The sequence below is a fragment of the Macaca fascicularis genome, chromosome 7, assembly GCF_037993035.2.
Source record: "Macaca fascicularis isolate 582-1 chromosome 7, T2T-MFA8v1.1".
In the NCBI taxonomy this organism is placed as follows: Eukaryota; Metazoa; Chordata; class Mammalia; order Primates; family Cercopithecidae; genus Macaca; species Macaca fascicularis.
In genome coordinates this window covers 129,534,465-129,561,503 of record NC_088381.1, presented here as the reverse complement: position 1 = coordinate 129,561,503, position 27,039 = coordinate 129,534,465, and the positions used below count along the sequence as shown (strand labels likewise).

General features: G+C 38.3%; 1 protein-coding gene across 7 annotated transcripts in view; it reads right to left on the bottom strand.

Moving 5' to 3' along the window:
• Nucleotides 1-26,751, bottom strand: part of HIF1A (hypoxia inducible factor 1 subunit alpha) — a 53,467-nt gene extending 26,716 nt beyond the window's left edge. For 4 of the 7 annotated variants that reach the window (XR_012414625.1, XR_012414626.1, XM_005561440.4 and 1 more), the window contains exons 1-4: nt 26,421-26,751; nt 2,331-2,524; nt 1,249-1,394; nt 1,080-1,164 (exon numbers count right to left, since the gene is read on the bottom strand). Coding sequence is in view for 4 of the 7 variants with exons in the window: in XM_005561440.4 (XP_005561497.1) it covers nt 1,080-1,164; nt 1,249-1,394; nt 2,331-2,524; nt 26,421-26,455 (460 nt within the window). In the remaining 3 variants the exon portion in view is untranslated. 7 annotated transcript variants of the gene reach the window in all.
• Nucleotides 26,752-27,039: the final 288 nt, after the last annotated feature.

Below are 27,039 nucleotides of genomic sequence, written 5' to 3'. Positions count from 1 at the left end.
GTTTAAGAACACACAAATGTAGAAAGACTTTAATTTTTTAATTCACGAGGTACTTTCCAAAAATCTCGGAACACTTGATTATTTTTAACAATTCATTCGTAAGAATTAGCGGTCTTACTGTCTATTTTTGTTAATATGTGGGCCTCCACAATGTAATACTTATAATCTAACTACACGGTCTTGAGTTATTGAGAACATCCAAAGAAGTCAGATAAGCAGTTGTTTGTCTTAAAATTCTGGTGAACTTTTTTTTATTGGGCCTTAGACTCAGACTGGCACCTCAACTTTAATGATTCTCTAAAGTCCTATTATCTGCCATTTGTATTATAATTTCTCCATGCCTTAATGGTGTATTTTAATTTTTAACTCCACCAGGTGTGGTGGCTCATGCCTATAATCCTAGCACTTTGGGAGGCTGAGCCGGGAGGATCACTTGAGTCCAGGAGTTCAAGACCAGCCTGGGCAATACAGCGAGAACCCCCATCTCAATTTTTAAAAAAATGGTAGCCTGGGTGATGGCTCATGCCTGTAATCCCAATACTTTGGGAGACTGAGATGAGAGGATGGTTGAAGCTCAGTAGTTCAAGACCAGCCTGAGCACCACAGTAAGACTTCGTCTCTACAAATGATTTTTAAAAAATTAGCTGGGCATGGTAGCACGCGTCTGTGGTCCCAGCTAACTTGGGAGACTGAGGTGGGAGGATCGCTTGAGTCCCAGCAGTAAAGGCTGCAGTGAGCTGATTGTGCCACTGCACTCCAGCACGGGCAACAGAGTGAGACCCCATCTTAAAAAAAAAAAAAAAAGGTTATTTATAACTCTCTTGGTCATGATTTTAATTTATTTTTCCATTTTATTTCTCACACATGCACAATTATTTATGCAATTAGGTGGGCTTTCAAAATGAAATTCCTAAAAACTAGAATAATAGTTTTAATGAAGAATAGACTTAACGTTTTATTAAACATGAAATAACATTCTGCCTTAGGTAAGTTACAATAGCAAAGTTTAATAATTAGCAATAGTATCTGATTATGTAAAACCACCTGTCACATTAAATCAAACAGCAGACTTTTCTTACCATTTCTGTGTGTAAGCATTTCTCTCATTTCCTCATGGTCACATGGATGAGTAAAATCAAACACACTGTGTCCAGTTAGTTCAAACTGTAAACACATTTTTAAAAATTAGGGCTATATCATAAAATCATAAAAACATATAGGAGGGCTCTTAATATGTGTGCATTTTACCTGAGTTAATCCCATGTATTTGTTCACATTATCAGAAATGTAAATCATGTCACCATCATCTGTGAGAACCATAACAAAACCATCCAAGGCTTTCAAATAAAAGCAATTCATTTGTGCTTTCATTTCATCTTCAATATCCAAATCACCTAAAAAGGGCACAAGAAGAGGAAAATAATTAGTTAAAAAGTTGTACTTAAATGATATAATATTTAGATGTTTTTATAAAGTTTTCTTGCAGATACTTTAATATATATAGCCATTTTAACACAGAACAGTGAAGGCCAGAAGCTAGAAAGACTATAATTAGATGTGCCAGCTGCTTTTCATGATTATTTAAAGTAATGCAGCAAGGCAAACCATAGAAGAAAGAAGAGTCATGTTTTTTATTTACTTATTATTATTATTATTATTGAGATGGAGTCTCACTCTGTCGCCCAGGCTGGAGTGCAGTGGCGCGATCTCGGCTCACTGCAAGCTCCGCCCTCTGAGTTCAAGCGATTCTCCTGCCTCAGCCTCCTGAGTAGCTGGGATTACAGGCACCTGCCAGTGCGCCCATCTAATTTTTTGTATTTTTGGTAGAGACAGGGTTTCACCATTTTGGCCAGGCTGGTCTTGAACTCCTGATCTCATGATCCACCCACCCCGGTCCTCCCAAAGTGCTGGGATTACAGGCGTGAGCCACCGTGCCCAGCCTGAGTCATGTTTTTCAAAGAAAGAAAGGTAGATGGAACAGGAGAAAAAGGGAAAAAACAAAAAGCCAGTATCTTATTGCTGACTAAAGCTTTAAAAGCAGGTAATAAAAAGGATGTTATATTAGAAAAGAATTGGGAGTATGTTTAAGAGAATAAAGCAAAACAAATTACAATGCAAAAAAAAAAGATTATTTCAAAGAATAACTGATAAGAAAAATATGAAGCTTGATAAAAATAGTAAGAATTACAGAAAAAATTTTAAACATGTACATATCACAATATAAGGAGATATGCAAAATCAAAACATTGCGACCACCTTCTAAAAATAATTTCTATTTACTTCTAACTTCTAATTTTCAGGCCTATTTCTACCCTTGTAAAATAACTCACCAGCATCCAGAAGTTTCCTCACACGCAAATAGCTGATGGTAAGCCTCATAACAGAGGCCTTATCAAGATGCGAGCTCACATTATGTGGAAGTGGCAACTGATGAGCAAGCTCATAAAAAACTTCAGATTCTTTACTTCGCCGAGATCTGGCTGCATCTCGAGACTTTTCTTTTCGACGTTCAGAACTTATCCTACTTAACAACAACAACAAAAAAAATAAGAGATGGAAAGTGTATACAAGTTAGTTTGCCTTAACTTGAATAAAACTACATTTCTGCTTATCACAGAAGGATTAGAAGATGCCATGTAATTAAGTTACATGGAGATTTGTCTACGAGATTAATGTACTTTTATAAAGGACAACTATACAAATTTTGGATTACTGCACACATAAGGAACTCTCACAAAAAGTCCAAAACCAAGCGTTAAACCTGTCGGAAGCAGGCGTTTCCTCCCCAGCATGTGTAACTGGAGAGAATGTTTTTATTTTAGGCAAAAACTTAAAGTAGCCTGTACATCTAAGGCTGTAATTCATAGAATTCAAAAGTAGTCTCAACACAGAGAAACCACGACTAAGGCTAGAGAAACTGCCTAAAGTTGTACATAATAACTTGAAAACAGGAGTTGTTAGCAGGTAGAATGGTAATAGCTACAAACTGATTTCTACTCAAGTTTCTTTAGACTCCAGTACTTTCTCACCGTTTACCTTACCACATGAACAACACTAACAATAAGCTATAGGAACTGATATTAGCAGCTGTAAGCCAGTGCAGGTTGTCTCCTCCCTTAGCAGCCCCTTATCTATTACTGGCACAACAGGTGCCAAATAAATGCAGGAATATGGAAGAAAAAAAGCTGTGGCACACACAATACCCAGAATTTAAAGGGATAGGTTAGCAAAGATAAAGGTGTCAATACAATGACATATCTTCAGGGAACTCTTTCAAGAAGGATGTCAGAGTCAAAGATTTTCATTGTCACACCAAGCAAATCTGTCATCCTTTGCTTAACTGCCTAGTGACATCTAATAGCTTCTTGAATAGCGACAGTTTATGTATGAAAGGTTACCATGTGCCAACATTACCCTGTACTAGGTGCCTAGTTCTCTCACAACAACCTGTAAATAGGTTAAATATTGTCCCTATTTTACAAATGAAGAAACTGGTGTTCAATAGGTTAAAAGTAGCCATTATGTAGCAAATAGGATTTGAATCCAGGTGTTTTTTCACTCTAAAGTCTTTGCTCTTCCACTGTATTTCTCTTCTTAATGGGGAATGCTGCTTCTACTTTAAACATACACATGATCTCCTATGCCCCTGAACTCACTCCTGTTAAATAGGTTCTTCACCAAAAGTTAAAAACCGCTATTATGATTTTGTGAGCATTGGGCAGTATGCTAAGTAAGGACTTTTAGCCAGCATTATTTTACTTAATCCTCCTTACATCCTGTGAATGAAGTACCTAATTGTATCCACCTCAGATCTCTCCTCCTTCCAAATGATCTGCAAAGCTGAAAGGTACAACCATAGAAGCAACATTCTGGACTAACAGGCACAGTTCTCAGCATATGCTCTTGTTACAGTATAACATGTTGTATTGTGACAATAGCAATACTAATTTTAGCACTCAAGTTTATGTGCTTACAGGACTTTTATACTTTAATGAGGAATGTAAGCATGTTATTGAACTTTGATACAAAAAACTTCAACTCAAGCATGTAGATCAATTTAACTTGAGTACCTTGAAATTTAAGGTGAGCTATTAAAAACTATTATCTTCATCTGGTTAGATAGATGGTGGAGTAAAAAAAGGAAGAAACTATTATTACTTAAAACTGGTTATATGAATCTATATGAACTATAACTAGTTATATGAACTAGGATTTTCTCAATGCTGTACAATAAAAAAAATTAGTCACTGAGGCTACATGAAAATGCAAATGCCAGCAGTCTATTTTATTTTTCATTTCGCTGCATTGTTCTCTGTAAATGTGTTCAATTTGAACTTAAAAATAAAATGTTATGACTTGATCTGTATAAGCAGAAGAGTAAAATTTAAAAAAAGTATGACAATAATAATTCCAGCATACACTGGAGTTCCATACACCATTCCCAGGATGGGGGGTATCTAGCAGGTCCCTATTGGCCCTAACAGAAACTCCCTCACTTCCTCCCCGACCCCCTTAAGTTGTAGGTGAGAGGCAGTGATAGCTGTGGGAAATAGCTTTCTATTTGGTTCAAATAAAGCCTCCAAAATAGAGTGATGATCAATTATCTCATGTTAAACCTGAATATTAGTTCAAATGCCAAAATCAGTCCAGGTGTTCTTTATTACCTAGGCTGGTCTTGAACTCCTAAGCTCAAGCAATTCTCCTGCCTCAGCCTCACAAAAGGCTCAAATTACAGGCTTGCGCCATTGTGCCTAGCCAAAGTATTCAGAATTTTATAAGCAACTTACCATATTTTTTCTGAACCACTCAACTGATGTAAACTACCAATATATTAATGACTACCCAAATGAAACACTTGGTGAAAAATTGAAAACCTTATAATACATGCTATATATGCCTTTTTTTTTTTTTTTTTTTTTTTTTTAATGGAGTTCTGATCTTGTCACCCAGGCTGGAGTGCAATGGCAAGATCTCGGTTCACTGCACCACTTCCCAGGTTCAAGCAATTCTCCTGCCTCAGCCTCCCGGGTAGCTGGGATAGCTGGGATTATAGGCATGCAGCACCAAGCCAGGTTAATTTTTGTATTTTTAGTACAGACAGGGTTTCACCATGTTGGCCAGGCTTGTCTCGAACTCCAGACCTCAAGTAATCCACCCGCCTCGGCCTCCCAAAGTGCTGGGATTACAGGCGCGAGTATATGCTTTTAAAGGGTATCCAAGCAAGCTAACTATGGTGATGGAATGTCTCCAGTTCCTCTGAAATACATGTGTTGTCCAGAACTTTGAAGATAGCAATGACTATCCAAGGAGTGGCAATAAGCGTCTAAGACAAATCCATTAGAAATGTGAGGTTAGATAAAGCATCTAAAGGACAGTATATTTAAAAGCTAGTGTAGACTGAAAATAAGAATTTGAGCATGAGCCTGAATTTTGGAAGAAAACCAGCCTTCAAGAAAACAACTAATATAGAGTTGACAAACCTATATTAGATGAAGAAGGTGATAAAAATCATTAGGTCCTTTATCACACAATGAGTCTAGACATAAACCAATCAGGGATCTATAATAAAGATTTAATGGAGAAATTTTTATGATAGTCTTCATATGTGACTACTAGAGGTCTTGTAACATTTCTAAGTAAGCTTAAAGCTAAAGCTTCCGAAGTTCTTATGAGTTTCAGCATCTAAACTGCCCAGCTTCTTGTCTAGTCACAGGAAGGCTAATTTTATCAGTTTTATACCACAGAATTACAGTACTGACCAATAATTATTCTGTTAGACCAGGGGGGTCTAGGTCCCACAGAGATGAATCCTGTACCATCTGTTTTATTGCTTACATTGCACAACACAAGATGTATAGATCAGAAAGAAGTACATCTTCTGCATGCAAATAAGGTCACTATATTTCTCTAAATTTTATAAATTGCATCTATTTTGTTTTTAAGTATAGGTCAAATGAAGTTCTGCTGCTGCTACGTTCTGCTACTGCATAAGGTACTGTTTCTGTTAAGAGTACAGTCAAAATAGTTTGTTTCCCCATTTCTATGACTGTTCTAGATCTAAAGCTGGGAGTATACTACTGGCAAAATAGCTCAATCTTTATGGTACTGTAGTTTTTACATGTTTACTATTTTATTATTTAATATACAGTATTAGACACAAAAGTAACAATTATATCTTGAAATTATTTTGTATAGGAAATATATTTAGAAAAATAATTGAGCCCCTGTCTTATGAAGATTCTTGTGTACAAAGTTCATGAATAAGCAATAGCTGTTTATAGAGAATGTCTATTATTCTTCAGATTAAGAACACAAAACATTTGGTGCTTTGTAGTAGGTCAGTAAAAATTAAAAAAAATAAAAGGACACAAAATAATAGTAGGCATTTAAAGTCATCTTTCCGTATTGCACAAAAAGCCTGTTAGCATTCCTAATTGTAAATATATGTGACTTCGAGAACTGAAGTTAAACCATAACTATTTAAAATGTTAGCAGATTATCAGATTTATTTCTAATAAAGTTAATGTACCTCAATTCTATTATCTGGTGAAATAACTCTTTCTGGCCTTGAACGTACAAGTTGGTTTTTGCTGTTTTTGCACTTGTGTCAGTATTTCTACAGGACTGACATTCTGAAGTGAAATTTCATGATATAAAAATTGTGCTACTGAAATTTTTAAAAGTACATAATAGCTTTCCAAATGGTTCCGTGCCCATTTTTGTCTCTGCCAGTTCATGAATATGTATATCAATTCCCCCATGGACTCTGCAATATAATATATTATGCATCTTTTTAATCTTATTAATTTCTGCTGAGTTGATAGGTGAGAATTACATCTCATCGTTTTAACTGCCCTGCACTTTTTAAAGTCTCAGGCCCAAGAAAAATACAAAGAAAAGTTCATGTTCACTTTCAGTTGGCATTTTTGCCTGCAGTTTTATTTTCATTTTATTTTAGAGACAGAGTCTTGCTCTGTCACCCAGGCTGGAGTACAGTGGCATGATCATAAGCTCACTGCAGCCTCGAAATTGTGGGCTCAAGTGATCCTCCCTCTCTCCACCTCAGCCTCTCAAATACCTACAGGCACACACTACCATGCCCAACTAATTCTGTTAAATTTTTTGCAGAGACGGAATCTATGTTGCCTAGATTGGTCCTGAACTCTTGGGCTAAAGTGATCCTCCTGCCTTGGGCTCCCAAAGTGCTAGGATTATAGGTGTGAGCCATCCAACCTTGCCTTTGCCAGTATTTTTAAATCTAAACACCTATGCATGGTGCTTACTATGTACACAGTGGTATTCTAAACATTTCTCACCTATTATTTAACATTTATTATTATCACCATGTTACAGATAAGGACCCTGGCTAAATAGCTTACCCAACGTTACTCCGTTAATAAATGGCAGAACCTATATTCCACTCAAGCAGTCTGGTGTCCATGCGATTAAGACTATGCTGTCTCTCAAAAACTCATCCTAATTACCAAGGCAAGTATTTGTAAGTCTAGGCTATTATTATAAAGTTCGAAATTTGCCTACTTCACATACCAAAGACATAAAGGAGGAATTATAGAGGTTGGCTTCAGAATTTAGGACTTGACTGAAGCTATTCAGAGGGATTCAGAACCAGGCTCTTTCTTGGAGTTTGCTTATAAATCCAGAATCCTAACTGAAAAGCACCCACAATGGTGATAGATGCTCTCTGCTCTACTGTCCATCAGCTCTTCAAAGCAAGGCAATCCCTTCCGGTAACGCCAATCATTACGGGGAAAGAATCAAAAGATGGTAATTCAGTCTACCCTATATACTCCCAGTAGACTTTATTTGTACAGAGCAGCTATTACAATATCTAAGTTCAACATTGTTGGTGTTTTACTTGCTCAACATTTGTCTGGCAGTCACAGAAACTTTCTTTTTTGTTTGTTTGTTGTTTTTTTTTTTTCCCCTGAGATGGCATTTCACCCTTGTTGCCCAGACTGGAGTGTAATGGTATGATCTCAGCTCACTGCAACCTCTGCCTCCTGGGTTCAAGCAATTCTCCTGCCTCAGCCTCCCGAGTAGCTGGGATTACAGGCACGTGCCACCACGCCCAGCTAATTTTTGTATTTTTAGTAGAGATGTAGTTTCTCTGTATTGGCCAGGCTGGTCTGGAACTCCTGACCTCAGGTGATCTGCCCGCCTCGGCCTCCCAAAGTGTTTGGATTACAGGCGTGAGCCACTGTGCCCGGCCCTTCCTTGTTGTTTGTACTCATTTTTAAAGTTCTTCTAACTTGTATTAGGCCAAATTAATGAAGAAAGGCTGAAGTTTTTTAAATATTAAAAACATTTTAGATCTCTACCTAAAGCTAATACACATACTATAATGATGCAGTCTCCTCACATGAGGTGATTTTCTGAGACTAACTGGTTTTTAAGTGGGAAGGGTTTTGTCCTCCAGAATTTTGTATAATGGTGGCATAATCACTGGAAGGTTAACTCTCAAGGTCTAATCCTCAAGGTTTTGAATTCCATCATTTTCCACAGGAAAACAAAAAGAAAATCGACCAAGTTCTTGGTTTGTATTTTGCAGCACATTTGAAGGAATTTTAAGAACTGAAATACCACCAAACAAATAAACAAAAAGTATAACACAATCAGTACTTAGTAAAACAACATCTCACATTTCCATAAGAGAATTCAGTTACTGTTCTTTTTCCTTAAATGGCTTTGAGCATTGTGTTGCTGTTTGCATAAGACTGTTTACTAACCTGATTGTTTTCACAGACTTGGGACACTTAGATCTTTGAATGTTCCAGCAAACATTCAATTTGGTGTCAGTGTGACATTAAGATATACTCCTTACACAGCTCTACTCTATATTTCACAGTGTGCTCAGTTAATCTACTTTGATTCTATTTTTATAAATCTAAATATCTCCCTACTGTTTTAGAAAAAACTCTCCAACAGCTTTTTCCCCCGTCTGCTCCCACACCACAGCAATCAACAAAACAGAAGACAACTTCTGTAACCAAATCGGGAGGGGAGGGGTTCTCTCCACCACCAGGTGAGCAATCAGTTCTGCTACCTGGAGATAGTGTCAGGTTGAGGGCTCAGGCCTCAAGACTGCCCCCTCAACACCAGTTGCAAGTCTGGGCCTCAGGAACTTCTGACCAACAGACTTGAAAAGTTGGGATTCTCACAAACCCGTCTTTGCTGGAGCAGCTCACAGAACTCAGGGAAAACATGTTCACCAGTTTATTATAGAGGATATTACTAAGGATACAGATGAAGAGATGTGTGGGGCGAGGTATGGGAGAAAGGATGCATCTATCAAGTACCATGCACTATGCTAGGTACTAGAAATATAGTGAGAAGTAGAACAGTCTTTGAGCTTAAATGGCCTCCCACTCCTTAGTCTACTGAAATAGTCACCTAATGCTTTATTCCCAAATGCTTGTCTAGCTGCATCATGAAGGGCATTCAACATTTCAAATTCCTAGGCCTCACTAGGAATTTGAATCTGTAAATTCTGATTCAGTAGATCTAAGTCAGGATCCCAAAATCTGAGTTTTGTTTTTTTTTTTTTTTTTGAGACGGAGTCTAGGTCTGTCGCCCAGGCTGGAGTGCAGTGGCCGGATCTCAGCTCACTGCAAGCTCCGCCTCCCAGGTTTACGCCATTCTCCTGCCTCAGCCTCCCGAGTAGCTGGGACTACGGGCGCCCGCTACCTTGTCCAGCTAGTTTTTTGTATTTTTAGTAGAGACGGGGGTTTCACCGGGTTAGCCAGGATGGTCTCGATCTCCTGACCTCGTGATCCGCCCATCTCGGCCTCCCAAAGTGCTGGGATTACAGGCTTGAGCCACCGCGCCCGGCCCCAAAATCTGAGTTTTTAAAAACTCCCAAGATGCATATGATACGTAAGTTTGGGAACCACTAGCTGATCATTATTGCCAACCACTATTACTCTGCTTTAATTTCTTTCTGAAACCATCACCATAAAGATCCTTCTAAAGTAAAGAAATTTGGTATTATGGCCTGATTAAAATCCCATTAAATGTACACAGGACAACGTTTAATTATTTTAAAAGAAAGCCCTCCCTTACCTAGTTCCCTGTCCACCTCTTTATCCTCATCATTTTCCACATTCTCCAGTCACACTGCAGTTACTTAAAAGCACCAGTATTTCCTTTCTGGCTTGCTTACTCTACTCCTTCTGCTCGGGGTACCCTTCCCAATATCTGGCTTGGTAAATTTATGAGAGAAACTTTTAAAGATTTAATGCAAACATCATTTTGTTTCTGGTTTTTTTCCCCTGTCTTCCAGAACTGGTCCTCTCTGGTAGAACTGATCACTAGTTATTTGGCTATATTAATCTTCCTTTACAACCCTTAAAGGTTCTTGGGGGCAGGACACTGTCACACATTCATCTTTGTCTTCTCAGTAGTGATGTGCGTAAGTTTGACTTTGACATATTTGGCCCAAATCTGCTATGACTTTGATTTCTGGCACAGGACAAGGTGACTGCCCTTTCAACATTTTTTTTGGAGAATCTCTGATTTGTGCTTTATTAGTGCTCCTAATCATAATTAACCAGCATATCAATGTTAGTACTATTAAATAAACATACTATTTGAATTTACTACAATTATCTGGATATGCATTTTCAAGTATAAGCAAGCATACTAGATATAAGTTACAGTGAAAATCTTACATTCTTTTGTCTCCCTGTTTCTTTGCACCGCTGTAGTCTTTTCCTGTAACAGCAACTAGAATAATCCTTTTAACAAGAAATCAAGTCATATCACTCCTCTCTGCTTAAAATGGTTTTTGCCTCATTTAGAGTAAAAGCCAAAGCCCTTCCAGTAGTCCATACGGGCCTCCACAATGGCGTCATTACCTCTTTGATCTCATCTTCTACCACTTTGCCCCCTTTGCTCATTCTATTCTAACCAAACTAGCCTCCTTACTGTTCCTTACAACACTTCAAACACACTGTCTCCTAGGGCCTTTGCACTAGTTGTTCCCCTTGCTACCCTAAATACCTAAGAGGCTTGCTTTTCCACCTTTTTCAAGTCTTTGTCCCAGTCTCACCATTATTGAGATTCCCTGATCACTGCCTCCATCTTGGTCCTCTTGCCCTGCTCTATGTTTATGAAAGCCTAAGTACGTATCTTACTTTGTTTACTTATTTTCTACCCCACCAATCCACACCTACACTGGAAAGTAAGTTCCACAAAGGCAGAAACTTTTGTCTATTTTGTTCAATGAACATCCCAAGCACCTAGAACAGTTTCTGACACATAAGAAGTATTCAATTATGTGCTGGCTGAATGTATGAATTAATAAGTTGAGATTTGATCACTAGTTGAAATACAAATATATATTTTTGCAAGAATAAATGCTACAATAACTGATTATGACAGCTAATTTTGTGTACAAAAACAACCATTTATTCATCTAGCCAAGTTCCTGGCACAGAAAAGCAGCTTAGTAAATGTTAACAAATGAATCGTGGAATAAATGTGAACATAGGGAAACACAGGCATTAGCCACAAGGTAAACATCACAGCCAGCAGTGCCATCTTCCTGAAGTAGAAAAAAACAGCTACTAATTAAAACAATCACCCAGCAGTATAACAATGAAAAGTATCACCATAAACCAAGGCAAGTAAGTGATCTTGCTAGGAAACAGATTTAGAGGTGTAAAGAGAGAGCTGAGAAACTAGAATGCCAATTTGCTGAAAAGAGGTTCAGTGTTTAAGATTAGTTCCCTTATCGCTTTCATCTACACTCATGTCTTTTACTGTTTTGTCCTAAGCTAATGTGGTCAGGAAAATGTATGAGTTATAATTAATGTTCTTAACCATTAAATTATTAGTCGGGTGTAAGGGTGCACTCCTGTAGTCCCAGCTACTCAGGAGGCTGAGGCAGGAGGATTATTTGTGCCCAGGAGTTCAACGCTGCAGTGAGCTGTGATTGTGCCACTGCACTCCAGACAGAGCAAGACACTGTCTCAAAAAAAAAGAAAGGAACACTTAAACATCTTTATCATCTTTACGTCTTCCAAACCCAGGCAGAAATAGGAGTTTACTAACTTTGGTTTCCACAGTCTTTTTCAAGAAAGTGCTGTCATGAAGTTTTCATTAAGTTGATACCTAATCCTATTGCCTTTTTTTTTGAGACAGAGTCTTGCACTGTCACCCAAAGCTGAAGTGCAGTGGAGTGATCCGTGATCTCCGCTCACTGCAACCTCCGCCTCCCGGGTTCAAGCGATTCTCCGGCCTCAGCCTCCTGAGTAGCTGGGATTACAGGTGCCTGCCACTACGCCCAGATAATTTTTTGTATTTTTAGTAGAGACGGGGTTTCACTATGTTGGCCAGGCTGGTCTCCAACTCCTGACTTCGTGATCCGCCTGCCTCGGCCTCCCAAAGTGCTGGGATTACAGGCGTGAGCCACCATGCCCGGCCAGCTTTGTTTTTTTAAGGAGGGTTACTTTTAGACAAGTATTTTATATGTATTATTGGAAGTAATATTAGTAGGATCTGTTGTTACATTTTCTACCTAGTAATTGTTGCAAAACCAGAATACTTAAAACATCACATGTAATTTTTTTAAAACCCTATCTCTACTTAATGGAAAAAATAGCAAAAACTTGACATTTCAAATTAAATACAAATTACATTTTCAAGACAGCTAGCAATCTATTATTATTTTGTCTGGGAAAATATCTTCTGAATTCTAATCAATAAACTTTAAAAATAAACCTTTAGGATACCCACATGTTAGAGAATGTTACTGATGTATTCAAGAAATATTTCTTGATCACCTTCTATGAGTCTAACACTGTTCCTAGAACAGGACATGGTGCAATAAACAAAAGAGACCAAGCCCCTACCTTCACGGAGGTTATCTTATGGAACAAATGTATTTTTACATTGCTTGTTGTTATCCAGCAATATTTTACCAGGGTCAATCCCTAACTGACAAAACACGTCACAGAAATTGTCTTTCCATTAAACCAGTTACCATAAAATTTCAGGATAAAAGCAAAGTCTATAAAAATTAATCTTTGCTTATACTAGATGCTACAATATAGTAGTATATGAAAAGAGCAGGCTATACAAAAAAAATTGAGTATGATTCCACTCCTATGTGTAATGTATGTGTATAAATATAACCATATGTAGCTATACACACATATATTTAACTCATAGAGGCACAGATAAAACCAGAATACAGTGATACACAATGTTAGTAAAGTTTACAAATATTAACAATACTAGTTTCAAGAAATCAGGATCACAAATTTTTTGTAATTTATTTTAACAAAAATTCACCATGAACTGACACTCTCACTGTACCTGTATTTGTCAAAAAACTCTGAAAGAAGTAGTAATCTAACTTGAACTATCATATATTCTTTCCTACTGTATATCCTAAAGAAAAGTATAGACTGAACAGATAATATAATTCAGTATCTTCAGCTTCTCATGTTAACCTAATTTTCAAATTTTGAAAATTCTGTATAATTTGAAATTCAAAAAAACAGATGAAATGGTTTGTTTATAAAGAAAAATGTTCAGAATGTATATACTTATTTTTGAAAGCAACTAAATTTCTTGCCTTAGATCATCATTATCTGAATGGCACGGCAACATCTCTCTTAAATATCTATAATTAAAGAAAAGATGGATTTATTCACCTTCCAATAACCTCACCAAAATGCTTATTTTAAATGTGATTTTCTAATGCAGTAAAATAAACAGGGGGAAAAGAATCACTGTTTTAAATTGGAAGGCTCATTCTGAAAATGAAAACTATATCACATCTGAAATAGCCATAATGTGTAAATTTTTCATTTACATGTTAATTACATTTATTAAGTAGCTAATACTTTTCCATGTGTTTACATTAACGTGTATTGAAATGTTATTTGTAAGAAGAATGTGCTTTTTGTTTTTGGATTATTCCTGACTGGTGATATAAATAAAATCTTTCCTGGTCCAGAATTGGTGTTGAGCCTCTCAACAAATCTTTGAGCCCTGATTATATATATTATATTGTGCCGGGTGCAGTGGCTCATGCCTGTAATCCCAGCACTTTGGGAGGCTGAAGCGGCCAGATCACCTGAGGTCAGGAGTTCGAGACCAGCCTGACCAACATGGAGAAACCCCATCTCTTCTAAAAATACAAAATTAGCCTTGCATGGTGCCACATGCCTGTAACCCCAGCTACTCGGGAGACTGAGGCAGGAGAATCAATTGAACCCAGGAGATGAAGGTTGTGGTGAGCTGAGATTGCACCATTGCACACCAGTCTGGGCAATAAGAGTGAAACTCCATCTCAAAAAAAAAAAAAAAAAAAAGTATTGTGCTAGATAAATAAAACAACGAAAATGTGTATGTAAAGCTTTTACTCTAAGATGAAGGTTCTCAAACGTCAGTTTGCATCACAGTTCCCTAGAGGAATTCTCAAAACACAGAATGCTAAGCCTTACTTCCAGAGTTTCTGATTTACAAAGTCTGAATGGAGCCTGAGAATGTGCATTTCTAACGAGTTAGTAGGTGTTACCAATGATGATGATCTGGGGGCCACTCTGAGCCTTCTGCTCTAATAAAATACGTACGTGTTCTTCAAAAATGCCCGAAGAAGTAAAAGAGCAACACTCAAAACTAGTTTGTTATATACTTTCCTCTTTAAAAAACCTACCCAAATGCTTTACAAATACAGGAAATATATCCTCCTCCTAAAACATTAATACTACCACATACTTAGAACTTAGTAATTATAAAATACATTAACTACACTGACTAGACTATTGAATGGTTGACCTGTGGCATATATCCATAATCATCAATAGAACTTCTTCCCCCAAATATAGAAGGCCAAATCCCAACCCTGGAAATTCAAATTATAGGCTTGGCACATCTGTTTAAAAAATAATATCAACATAATCCTGATGAGCACTCTTAGCTGTTTAAAGTCTATGTTTCATCTGTGAGTGCTTGTGAAATTTACAGATCCCTGAGTTCCACCCCAAAATTACCAAATCAGAATCTCTGAGGAATGGGTCCCTGGGAATCCATAGAGCAACTAAACACTCAGGTGATTAAACCACAGAAGTTTGAGAAACATTAGCAGGTCTTAAAGCAAAAGCTTAACAGGTAGGCCAGCAAATTTTGAAAAACGAGAATAATTTATTTTTATCTATAACTGAATACACATCCTATAATACACCATGTTTGTCAGGCGAAACACTGAATATAGTGGGTTTGACAATACTATGTAATGTGAGGTACAATTGCTAAGAGTAAGAAGCTAGCAGTAAAACTCGATAAGCTAGCAAGAACAAGTGTGTGTTTAGTAAAACTTTGCCTTAAACATGTAAGTGCATGAGTAGAGTTCAAAGATGACCTAATGAAGAATGTGGCAACTCAATTTTTTTCAGTTATCTGAAACAATTTTTTAAAAGTCACCTTTTAATACCTTCATGAATGCCACAAACATTCAAGAGTTAAGAATCACTGTTCATGGTTAAGAGCTGTGTATCACTGACTTTTCCCAAATTACCTACTCTATCACTCTTCTATCTTTGCATTGCTTCCTTCTCAGCTTGTAAATCCTTTTCTTTCTGTTTCCCTTATTTATATGCTCTTAGATGGTAACAGATCTAAGACTAGAACCTAAGAAGGTCGGTGACCCTAAACTTTGTGTGTATGTAGAAGAATGTGTCCTTGAAATAATTATTTGCTTAAATATAAGAGAAGATGCATAAGTAATAAAAAAGCATTTACATAACAGGAAAAAACACACATGTCGAAATAAGGGTATGTAATAGAAAGCATACCCTAAAGACTTCTTCTATTAAATATTCAGCTCTAAACCTTGACCATGATGAAGATTCTGGAAATAACAAAAGAGCAGCTCTCCTAAAGCAAGAGTCTCTGTTTTCCAACTATACTAATCCAGCTACCCAATATTACCAAATAAATTTTCCCAAGTGACCTTCTGATCCTGTTTCTTTGTCTTTAAAAAGGGTTAGATTCCACCTGAGAATCTCCACCCTTTCCCCATTTTAATATGAAGCCCCATTTTTAATATGGCCCATGCCTTTCCACAAATCAGATGTTCAATATATAATTTTTGAATTAAAAGATTCAAGAAATTTGGGACTTTTTAAGAATAGAAGGAGAAACATGATATCTACCCTCATATATTTGAAAAGGATATCACACAAAAGGCAGATCTGGTAACTTATGCAACTCCAGAGAGTAATAAATAGGAATTACAACATGGCAGTGCTTTGTTTAATAGAGTTAAAGCAGTGTCAAAGTTACATTCTATGAGAATTTTTAAAACTGTTTTCATTTTGATGGCATCGTAAAAAAAGGCATATTCTAGATCATCTAAATGATCTCTCCATAGTTCTGTATACTTGCTTCAAGCCTTCTGTGTTTGAGGCTGCATTTGTTTATGATCAAACTGTTACCAAATGACCACTAAAAGGAACAAGGTTACATTTTTTAATGCAGTATATATACTGAGACTGAGGTCACTGGGCACATGTCAAAAATTCAGAGGATTATTTTGCTCCAAAAGAGATCTGAACATTAACCCTGTGTTAAAAAACACAGGAATAAAAAAGAAAATGAGTAGACTGTCTTGTGAGAATGTCGTGTGTGTGTATGTCTACGAAAATTCTAAAAGCAGACTGGCCAATGCTCCTGTGGTGGTTGACATTAAATAACAAAACTCAAACCCAAAAGTCTGTACTTCGCAAGAACCTCAAACTTTAAAGTGCAGTGAACTAAAAATTTAAAAATGGAACATGCTATGAATGAATGAATTAACATCAAAAATGGAATGTTCATCTGTGGCCTAAGCCATCAACGATTCAATGCCATATCAATAAACTGGCTGCACAAATACCTGTTGAATAAATGAATGCACAATAATCTGTTATAGGACATAGTATAATAGTTACGTGCCTGAGTCGTGGTTAAGGGTTGAAGAAATTTTTTGAACCACTGAAATAAGTCAACTTAAATTATTCAAGAAAATATCCCTTCCTCCATTCACAGCTTTGGGGCTTTGACTACTCGTTTGACACTATAACCATTTACATATTTTAACTATGTTAGCTACAAAGGCAGGCAATATCCAACTTTCCTCTGCTAACAAGTTAAAAGACATTTAATGAGATTCTGGACACAAAGAACATGGAAATGTAAGCTTTCTTAATTTCCCCTCCTTTAACATCCCAAATAAATAGCTTTGAGAACATGTTTCTTCCTTTAGTATTACCACTATGGAAAATTATTTTAGAATAACATGTCTATACATAAACCAGTATTTAGTCTGCAAAGGCCAGATTTTCATGGAAAAAAAAAACAAAGGAAAAGCATCAGTAACTATTTTGCCACTATTATTTACTCACTGGTGGTGAATAGCCTTCATCAGATTATCCCAAAGAAGGCCTGAGCAATTCTAAACCATGCTGAAAACAACAAATATTATAATATTATGAATATAGGGTTAGTTTCTACCTAATTAAGCCCTTACTTTGTGCCAAGAGCTGTTCTGAGTGTTTCATATGAGTTGATATATCATTTCATTCTCTTAACAATCCTATAAGGCAATCATTCTTATCATCCCAATAAAGCAACTTGTGTAAGATCACACGGTAGAGCTAAAAGTTCTAGAAAAATGTGCGATCTTAACACTTACTTAGTAAAGGATCATCTTTTTCTTGAGATGAAAACCCTAACCCATAGAAGAAATACTCAACTTCCCAAAAGTCATGACAAGAATAGTTGCAGAATGACTACACTTGGTAGAAAACTATAGAATATGAATTCAAATGACTTGCAACAAAAACTCATTCCCCATTAATTACAATGGTAGCACTGATCAAGAGTTCTGTGTATAATAAGATAATATTCTACAAGACAATCAAATATGCTACAATAAGACATATTTGACTCATGTAATCAGGGAACTCCTTTCACATGGCCAAGTAGGGCAAACAGGTATTCTTCCAGGAAACTTGATACACAGACACTAGAAGAGAGAAGGGTTTTTTTACATTGTTTTTTTTTTTTTCCATTACAAACTGTAAGGCTGAAGGTATGGGGATGCTAGCCGTCCTCTTCCACACCATACAGACAGCCTGTCAGTGGCAGAATAAGGCCAGCATGCAAATACAGCAAAGGTATACAAGCCAAGTAATATCAAGACAAAAGTCAAGGATTATTACACTCTGAGATCATTTAAGACTCTAGATTTGTCTCTTAAACCAAAACTAGATTGTGTTAGCCAATGACTACATTTTCCCCTCTTAAACTAGATTGAGTTGTATTTTGTTACTTGCAATAAAAAGAATCCTAATATACTTATCAAACTGCCAGTGTTTCAAATTTAAAACTTTAATGATGATAAAGTTCAAGAAAATGACACTCTAAAATACAACTAGTCAAACTTTCTAGAAGATAAACAGGCAATTATATTGAAAGCTTTAAAATGGATACTTTCTGACCCTGCAATTCTACCTCTTCGAATTTATTATTAAGAAAGAACCATGGGGCCAGGCATGGTGGCTCACGCCTGTATTATCCCAGCACTTTTCTCACTTTTTTGAGAATAGGTTTGATAAAAAGGCAATAATGGTAAAATATACTATATCCGAAATCTAGAGAGTATTAACAGCCATATACTATGTTAAGTACCCAACATTAATATTCTCTAATTTAACCATCACCACAATCCTACAAAATTCTGAGACCCTCACTATTTAGACAGAAAAAAATGTAGATGTAAATGTTTAAAAAGCAGGTTAAAAACAGTACTCATTCCCTAATCCTACAGTTATTAACATACATATGTAACACAGAATTGAGAAACAGTAGACAATGGTCTCTACACAGTGAAATAGCAGGTGATTTTTATTTCTTTGTGCACCTGTGTAGTTTTTAAGTTTCTTCCTCCAAAATTTTTAAATTTTTAAATTTCATTAAACATTAAAATAGTTTAGCCAAATCAAATGATTGTAAACACACTCAAGGAACTCCTATTTAAATGGTATTCTATTATAAAGCAAAGAGAATAATCAATGCTCTTCTATTATAAAGCAAAGAAAATAATCAAGCCCCAACCTTGCTATAAAGTAATAGAATTTAAATATCTATATCAAGAAAAGTCAAAGGAGATTCTATAACTTTCTTCTTACCAATCAATGAATCTCAGAGAGACAAGGAACTAAAGAATTAAAACATTCTTTTTAATTTTTTTTTTTTTTGAGACAGCATCTCACTGTCGTCAGGCTGGAGTGCAGTGGCATGATCTTGGCTCACTGCAACCTCTGCCTCCCAGGTTCAAGCGATTTTCCTGCCTCAGCCTCCTGAGTAGCTGGGATTACAGGCATGTACCACCACACCTGGCTTTTTCTTTTTCTTTTTTTTATTTTTAGTAGAGACGGAGTTTCTCTGCGTTGGTTGGGATTGTCTTGAACTCCCAACCTCAGGTGATTCACCTGCCCCGGCCTCCCAAAGTGCTGGGATTACAGGCAGGAGCCACCGTGCCGGGCCGACAATATTTCTTTTTTTTTTTTTTTTTTTTTTTTTGAGACGGAGTCTCGCTCTGTCGCCCAGGCTGGAGTGCAGTGGCGCGATCTCGGCTCACTGCAAGCTCCGCCTCCCGGGTTCACGCCATTCTCCTGCCTCAGCCTCCCGAGTAGCTGGGACTACAGGCGCCCACAACCGCGCCCGGCTAATTTTTTGTATTTTTAGTAGAGACGGGGTTTCACCGTGGTCTCGATCTCCTGACCTTGTGATCCACCCGCCTCGGCCTCCCAAAGTGCTGGGATTACAGGCGTGAGCCACCGCGCCCGGCACAATATTTCTAAAGAAACCTTTTAAAAACCTGCATTCTCTTTGTTCATCCAATTATTCAATCATTTGTCTCATTTGTTAATTCAAATACTTATTAAGAGCTCACTGTGTACACCAGGTACCAGTATTCACACCACAGATTTCTTTTTTTATTTGTTTGAAACAGAGTCTTGTGTCACCCAGGCTGGAGTGCAATGGGGCGATCTTGGCTCACTGCAACCTCTGCCTCCCGTGTTCAAGCAATTCTCCTGCCTCAGCCTCCTAAGTAGCTGGGATTACAGGTGCCCACCACCATGCCTGGCTAATTTTTGGTAATTTTTAGTAGAGATGGGGTTTCCCCATGTTGGCCAGGCTGGTCTCGAACTCCTGACCTCAGGTGATCCACCCGCCTAGGCATCCCCAACTACTGGGATTGCAAGCGTGAGCCACCGTGCCCAGCCCACAAATTTCAAATTCGGTCTACTTGGGATTTTGTCCATTGAAACCTACCCAGTTTTATAATGGAAACGGGGAGGGTAGAAATAATTTTAAAGAAATTTGCTTAGCATCTGAATTTACAAGACTCTTAAGAACAGAAACATATCCCAACCCTCAAAGACTTCAACTTTCACCTTTAAACCTTATGCTTCTTTTTAACCATAGTATTTTTCAGCTGGAAAAACAAACCCTTCCAGACTACTTGGAAAAAAAAAAGGGCGGGGGGGAACACAGGGGACCTGTCCTTAATGAGTGAAAACTGCAATATTAAATACTAGACACTTTTAAATTAATTTGCCTAAATATATTGTGACTTTTCAAACAAGTGAAGAACTACATACAGTAAGCTATGTTCCATCACTACATTTTCGCATTTATAAGACAATAAACTCTCAAAATCATATGTTGAAATAATCCTTATGGTTAAAACTGTAACCGGTTAAGGTGAAATTTTAAAATAAACACTCATAAATAACAGTTGAGATCACCAGAACAGCTAAAAGCTAACATCTTGGGAACAGTTTTAATAAAAATACATTATTTCAATTATTGTTTTAAATCTTAGAGAACAAATTTCCTAATTAAATTGGGCTTTATCAACAATAGAACAGGTGTACACTATTTCACCCAAAAAGTGTTTCTGTGAAAAAGTACTGGCAGAGCAAATCTAAGTCACTAGAAAAATTGAATTCTCATTTTAGAGGTACTTAATCTTCTTTCTGCTAAAGCTTCCACTGGCAAACTGTAGTTAGCTTTCAGCTGGTTATCCACAAACAAGCCCTTAAAAACGATCACTTCAACATATTAGATGGCTGAGAGAGAGAGAGAAAGAGAAAGAGAACGAAGGAAAGAAAGAAAACAAGTGTTTAGAAGGATGTGGAGAAATAGGAACCCTTGTGCACTGTTGGTGGGAATGTAAACTGGTGCAACTGCTATAGAAAACAATATGGTGGTGACTTGAAAATTAAAAAGGGTTACCATATGATCCAGCATCCCTCTTCTGGATATATATCCCAAAAAAGTGAAAGCTTAAGAGAGATTTGCAGACTCATGTTCATAGCAGCACAATAACCAAGATGTGGAAGCAACCCAAGTGTCCATTGCTAGAGGAATGGAGAAACAAAATATGGTACATATAATGGAATATTGCTCAGACTCAAAAAGGAAGAAAATTCTGACACATGCTACAATATGGATGAACCTTGAGGACATTACACTAAGTGAAATAAGCCCATCACAAAAATATTAAAACCCTATGATTCTATTTATATGAGGCATCTAGAGTAGTTAAAATTTGCAGAAACAGAAAGTAAAATGGTGGTTGCCAGAGGCTGAGGAGAAGGGGAAACTGGGAGTTGTTTAATGGGTATGATTTCAGCTTTGCAAGATGAAAAAGTTCTGGAAGTTAGTTGCACAATGTGAATGTATCGAACACTACTGAACAGTACACTTAGAAATGGTTAAGATGGTAAATTTTATGTTAATTTTTTTTTTTTTTTTGAGACGGAGTCTCGCTCTGTCGCCCAGGCTGGAGTGCAGTGGCCGGATCTCAGCTCACTGCAAGCTCCGCCTCCCGGGTTCGGGCCATTCTCCTGTCTCAGCCTCCTGAGTAGCTGGGACTACAGGCGCCCGCCACCTCGCCCGGCTAGTTTTTTGTATTTTTTAGTAGAGACGGGGTTTCACCGTGTTAGCCAGGATGGTCTCGATCTCCTGACCTAGTGATCCGCCCGTCTCGGCCTCCCAAAGTGCTGGGATTACAGGCTTGAGCCACCGCGCCCGGCCCTATGTTAATATTTTTAAACTACAATTTTAAAAAACAATCAAAAGCTATAAGAAAAAAGCCATGAGGTAATCACAATTTTTGTTTTTACAAAACAAACATTTTTAATTTTGTTTTAGAAATTCAGGTTTTAGATATTAGATTTCTCTAAAGGGATGTCTGGCAAATAGATAAGGGTTTATAAATTTCTACTGCAGAAAACATGAACATTAATACTCAATGCATATACAAAACAGTTAATTCTTGATGTGTCAAGAGACCAAGAGATATAATTATTTTTAAAATTCCAAAGCCTATCGTTAATTTAAACATTCTCACCATATTTTTACCAAAAATACTGAGCAACAAGAAGTTTGGCTTGTCTTAGTTTCAAATTATCTTTCTAACCTTCCAGAGTTAAGCAGAGAACACATACACACACTGGGTAAAATCCACCCACTGGATAACTAGTCACAAAGTTTAAAAAATCAATTTCTTGATCGGAAACTCATCCAACACCACATTTAAATTTAGATTATTTTCTCCTGGTTAAGAAACAGACTTGTGTTAATCTTAGATAAAGGGATACAGTATTTCAAGTATCTAAGTTTAAAAAATGATATATTAAGAGAAGGCATCTATGAACACACGATTTAACCCAAATCTTTAACATCCATGCACATCAATTTTTAATTTCACCACCAAACATAATAAACTATTTTGAGTTCTTCCAGAAAAAAAAAAAATCAGTCAAGAGACTAATTAATCCCCCTCAGCTTTCTATACACCACTCTTGACATACAAGAATAGAATGTAACCACAAAATCTAAACCCTGAGCCCAGACACCATTAGAGCCATAGACAATGGCATTAAAAGGAAAGACAATGGAAGTTAACAGGTAGAAAAGCTGACATTCTCCAAACTGCACAAGATGCTCTAAAATAACTTGATAGTTCAGTAAATACGCACGTGTGGAAGAGTGCACTAATATAGACTTCATACAAATTGAGCCACAAAACAGACCAGTAAGGCAAGCTTTAAGTCTTGCCTTCAGATGGAACTCAATGGTCTTAACTCTGGAGAAATTCATAAGCAAAGGACAGTTTTTCTATCATGTAGCTGCTTTACTGAGAATATTTTATCAACTCATTATCTTTCACAAAGGTTAATTTTTACAAAATTGTCTAAACTTTGGCATCAAGACAAAAAATGTTTTAAGTTACTGCCAGTACTAAGACTGCAGTGTCTTGCACATATCTTGCTTAAATCAACAGTAAGACTAGAATGCTGTGTATGTTTGACTCTACATACACAGTATGTAAGTCCACAGTAAACTCAAAGTTTTCTATTTGGGGAGAAAACACAGGGGTGAGGAATTGTGAAGGACGAGGCCTGGAGTAGAGAGTAGATCAGATGCTCAAGAAAAATAACTGATACTAGGTGCCAATATAACCCAAGGATGTACTCTTTTGCCCATTTTAACAGGAAAAAAAGCCCTTTTCAAGCTCTGGATCCAATGTTAGTCTTTTCACTTTCAGGAGATAGAAAAGATGCATGAAGACACAGAAAAGAAACTAAAGGAAATAGCTGGAAGGACTAGCAAAAAAGAATTTTAAGAGTTGTGGAAGTTCAAACAAGAATTTTAACAGGTAACATCTATTTTCAAGTACACAGTGTCACCAAGACTCCTGCAATGGGCTAAGTGCTTCACAAGCATTATCTCATTTAACCTTTACAATAACTGCTCAAATGGCTGCTATTCTTATCATCACTTCAAAAGGAGCAAAGAGGCTCAGAGGCATTCAGTAACTTGCTCAAGCTCACAAGTGAAGGGCTGGGACCCTTAACTCAGAGGTATCTGCCTCCACATCCTATGCTCTTAACCACTATATACTGCTTCCTCAAACAAAAGGACAATCAAAATAGAAATATAACGAGAAAAGTTTGCTAATAAATGAGAGAGCTTCTTGACTTTTAATGGCCAAAGTTAATGAAAGGAAATTAAGGAATATCTATTCTCAGCAATTTTACTTTAATGATTCAGTAATTATTTGTTTTGGAAAACTTTGAAGGAGTCTGGCCTGAAGCCTGAAACAGAATCATTACTCTCTTGACATTCCCTTAAAAATCTAAAAATCAAAACACATGTGCTATTAAGTAAGTTCAGTCCCTATAACTAGGAGGCAACATGAAATGTCCTATCTTAAATCTAAAATATCATAGCTATACCCATTTTCTATTCTGATTTCTTCCAATTCTTCAGGTTGAGTTTCCTAGACCTTCTTTTAAAGACAAATTTGTTTCCCAAACTCTGACATTGGGAGCTCATTTAAAATGAAAAAAAAAAAATTGCATGAAGAAAATCCCCATCCCTCAAACTCTCAGTTATCTTTCAAAAAACTGTAAATTAGTTAGAAAAGGTCATCTATTATAAACAGCATCTAAAAATGCTGAGTAACCACCACTTATTAAGTGTTTAACTTTTCAGTTATATCAAGAACTTCTATATTAAGAAATGAATCCATCCAACCCAAGGTTGCTAAGTTTTCAAATGAGAAAATTTTGAAAGTAACAGATGAGCTGAGGAAAATCTAAGAACTCATTTAGAATTGGGGCTGATGAACAGCAGCTAATTTATTCATTCATTCATTTCAAAACTGCTTCTGATATTCTGAACTGATGAATGGCAAAGAAATGAGTTCGATACTGTATATAAAAAGGAATTGATTGGTGCATAATTTAATACATTGTATTAAGTATGATTCAATATATATAAGGATAGAAAACTGGCACTACACAGAGGTAATCTGCCGCTTTATCATTTCATCAAAAGCACTGTAATCACCTCCGCAAAATAAACTGCAATTAATTTCTGGTAACTCTTGGAATGAATTTAAACCTGTTTGCTCACTTTTTGAATTTTGTAAGTGCCTTCTCTGGTGTACACAAACTAAGAATTTAATATTCTATTGAAGAAGGACCAGGAGAAGGGATCTACAAAACAGCAAGAATATAAACAAGTTTATCTTCTGCTGATACTGATTAGGGAAATTAATCTCTCTGCCAGAAGAGTGGAAGGATTTAAGAGCAAAGCCAGTCTACTAACCAAAACTCTTACTCTAAATCTTCAATTCCTTAAATGATTTCCTTAAAAGTTAAAATACCAAAGTGGACAAAATTGTGTGTGTGTTGGGGGATGGGGGAGTCCGCTCTTAATACCAGTGGTTCAACTCACAATTCTTAATCTCTAATGTACCCCTTAGGCTCAAACTTCAAGGTGATTTATAAAACTTGCATTAAGTTCTAACCGAGTGATTAACTTACTTTGGATATATGTTGAAGGTTTTCCTTTAATATACTTCAGTTTCAGGAAAACGAAAGAGTTCGAAAATTTTTGCAACATTTTAGTGCCGCATTTCGTTCACTCATCATATAATTTTTTCAGTATCATTAAAACTGTCTGCCTACATTTAACCAGCCCCTACATTTTCATTATTTGAAGAATGAGTGAGGCATGTATTCATTTATAATATCTGCGTTCTCGTGACAGGTGATATGAACTCAAGTATCCAATTCTAAAGTTCTCTTTAAAATGTTGCTATTTCTCTAAATTCCCATTACTCTGACTCTCAGTCTAGGCAAGTTTTTTAAGGCGCTTAAAACGAAACAAAACCTGCACGTGCAAACTAAAAAGTTCGCATCTTAAGGCCATCGCGGCAAATCCCTAGGATGCACAAAGGCAAAGACACCCGCGACGGCTGGACAACTACAGGACAAGATCGCATCCGACCACGCGAGTCCCTCAGTCGGGAACTCAGGGCCCCAAGCCCACTAGGAAGCCAGGACCAGCGTGCAGGGTCCGCCCCAGGGCCGAGTTTTCAATGGAACCGGAGAGGATGGGGGCGGGAAGGAGCGGAAGCTCCGGGTGCAAACCGCGGCTACCGAGCTGCAGCTCATTTCTCTTCCCGGGGTTTTCGGGCTGGGTAAAGTCCCCTCTGGATGCGGCCACAGAGCAGGCTGGGTTTCTGAGGCGGGTAGGTGGGCGGCGCGAGGCCCCCACGGCCGGCGGGGAGGGCAAGCAGGGCTCAGATCCCGGCCCCTGAAAGCACTTTCGAGGCGTCTCCCACCCCCCACGACAAGATGGCGACGTGGACAGCGGGGGAGCCCGGCCGGCGAGGTTGGGGGAAAGAGAGGGGAGGGGAGAAGCCGCAGAAACAAAAAGGCTGCCCCCCCACCACCAGGAGCGCCGAGGCCGGCCCGGGAGCCCAGGGCGGGACGGCGGGCGGGGGCGCCGGCGGCCGGCCGAGGGAATGGGCTTACTTTTTCTTGTCGTTCGCGCCGCCGGCGCCCTCCATGGTGAATCGGTCCCCGCGATGCCTTCACGCCGGGCGGCCCCCAGGCTCGCTCCGGCCTAAGCGCTGGCTCCCTCCACACGCGGAGAGAGAAGGCAAGGCAAGTCCAGAGGTGGGGGTGCGAGGCGGGAAACACCTCGTGAGACCAGAAGCAGGAGAAGCGGGCGGCAATCGCCGGGGTCCGGGCCCGGCTCCGAACCTCTCCTCAGGTGGCTTGTCAGGGCCCAGCCCGACGCACTGGCCGAAGCGACGGCGAGGGTGATCCTCTTGTCCCCTCAGACGAGGCAGCACTGTGCACTGAGGAGCTGAGGCAGCGTCAGGGGGCGGGCAAGGGCGGAGGCGCGCTTGGGCGCGCAGGGAGGGGAGGGGGCGGGAGCGCGCCCGCCCGCCTGCCCAGGCCGGCGCGCGCTCCCGCAGGCCCGCCTCACCTGAGGTGGAGGCGGGTTCCTCGAGAGCCAATGGCGAGCCACGCAGGCGGCCAGCCCACGTCGCTCTCAGCCAATCAGGAGGCGGTCAGCTGAGGCACAGCTGGGACGTGCTGCGGCGCTCACGTGGTAGTCTGTGTTTAGCCGCGGAGGAAAGAGAAA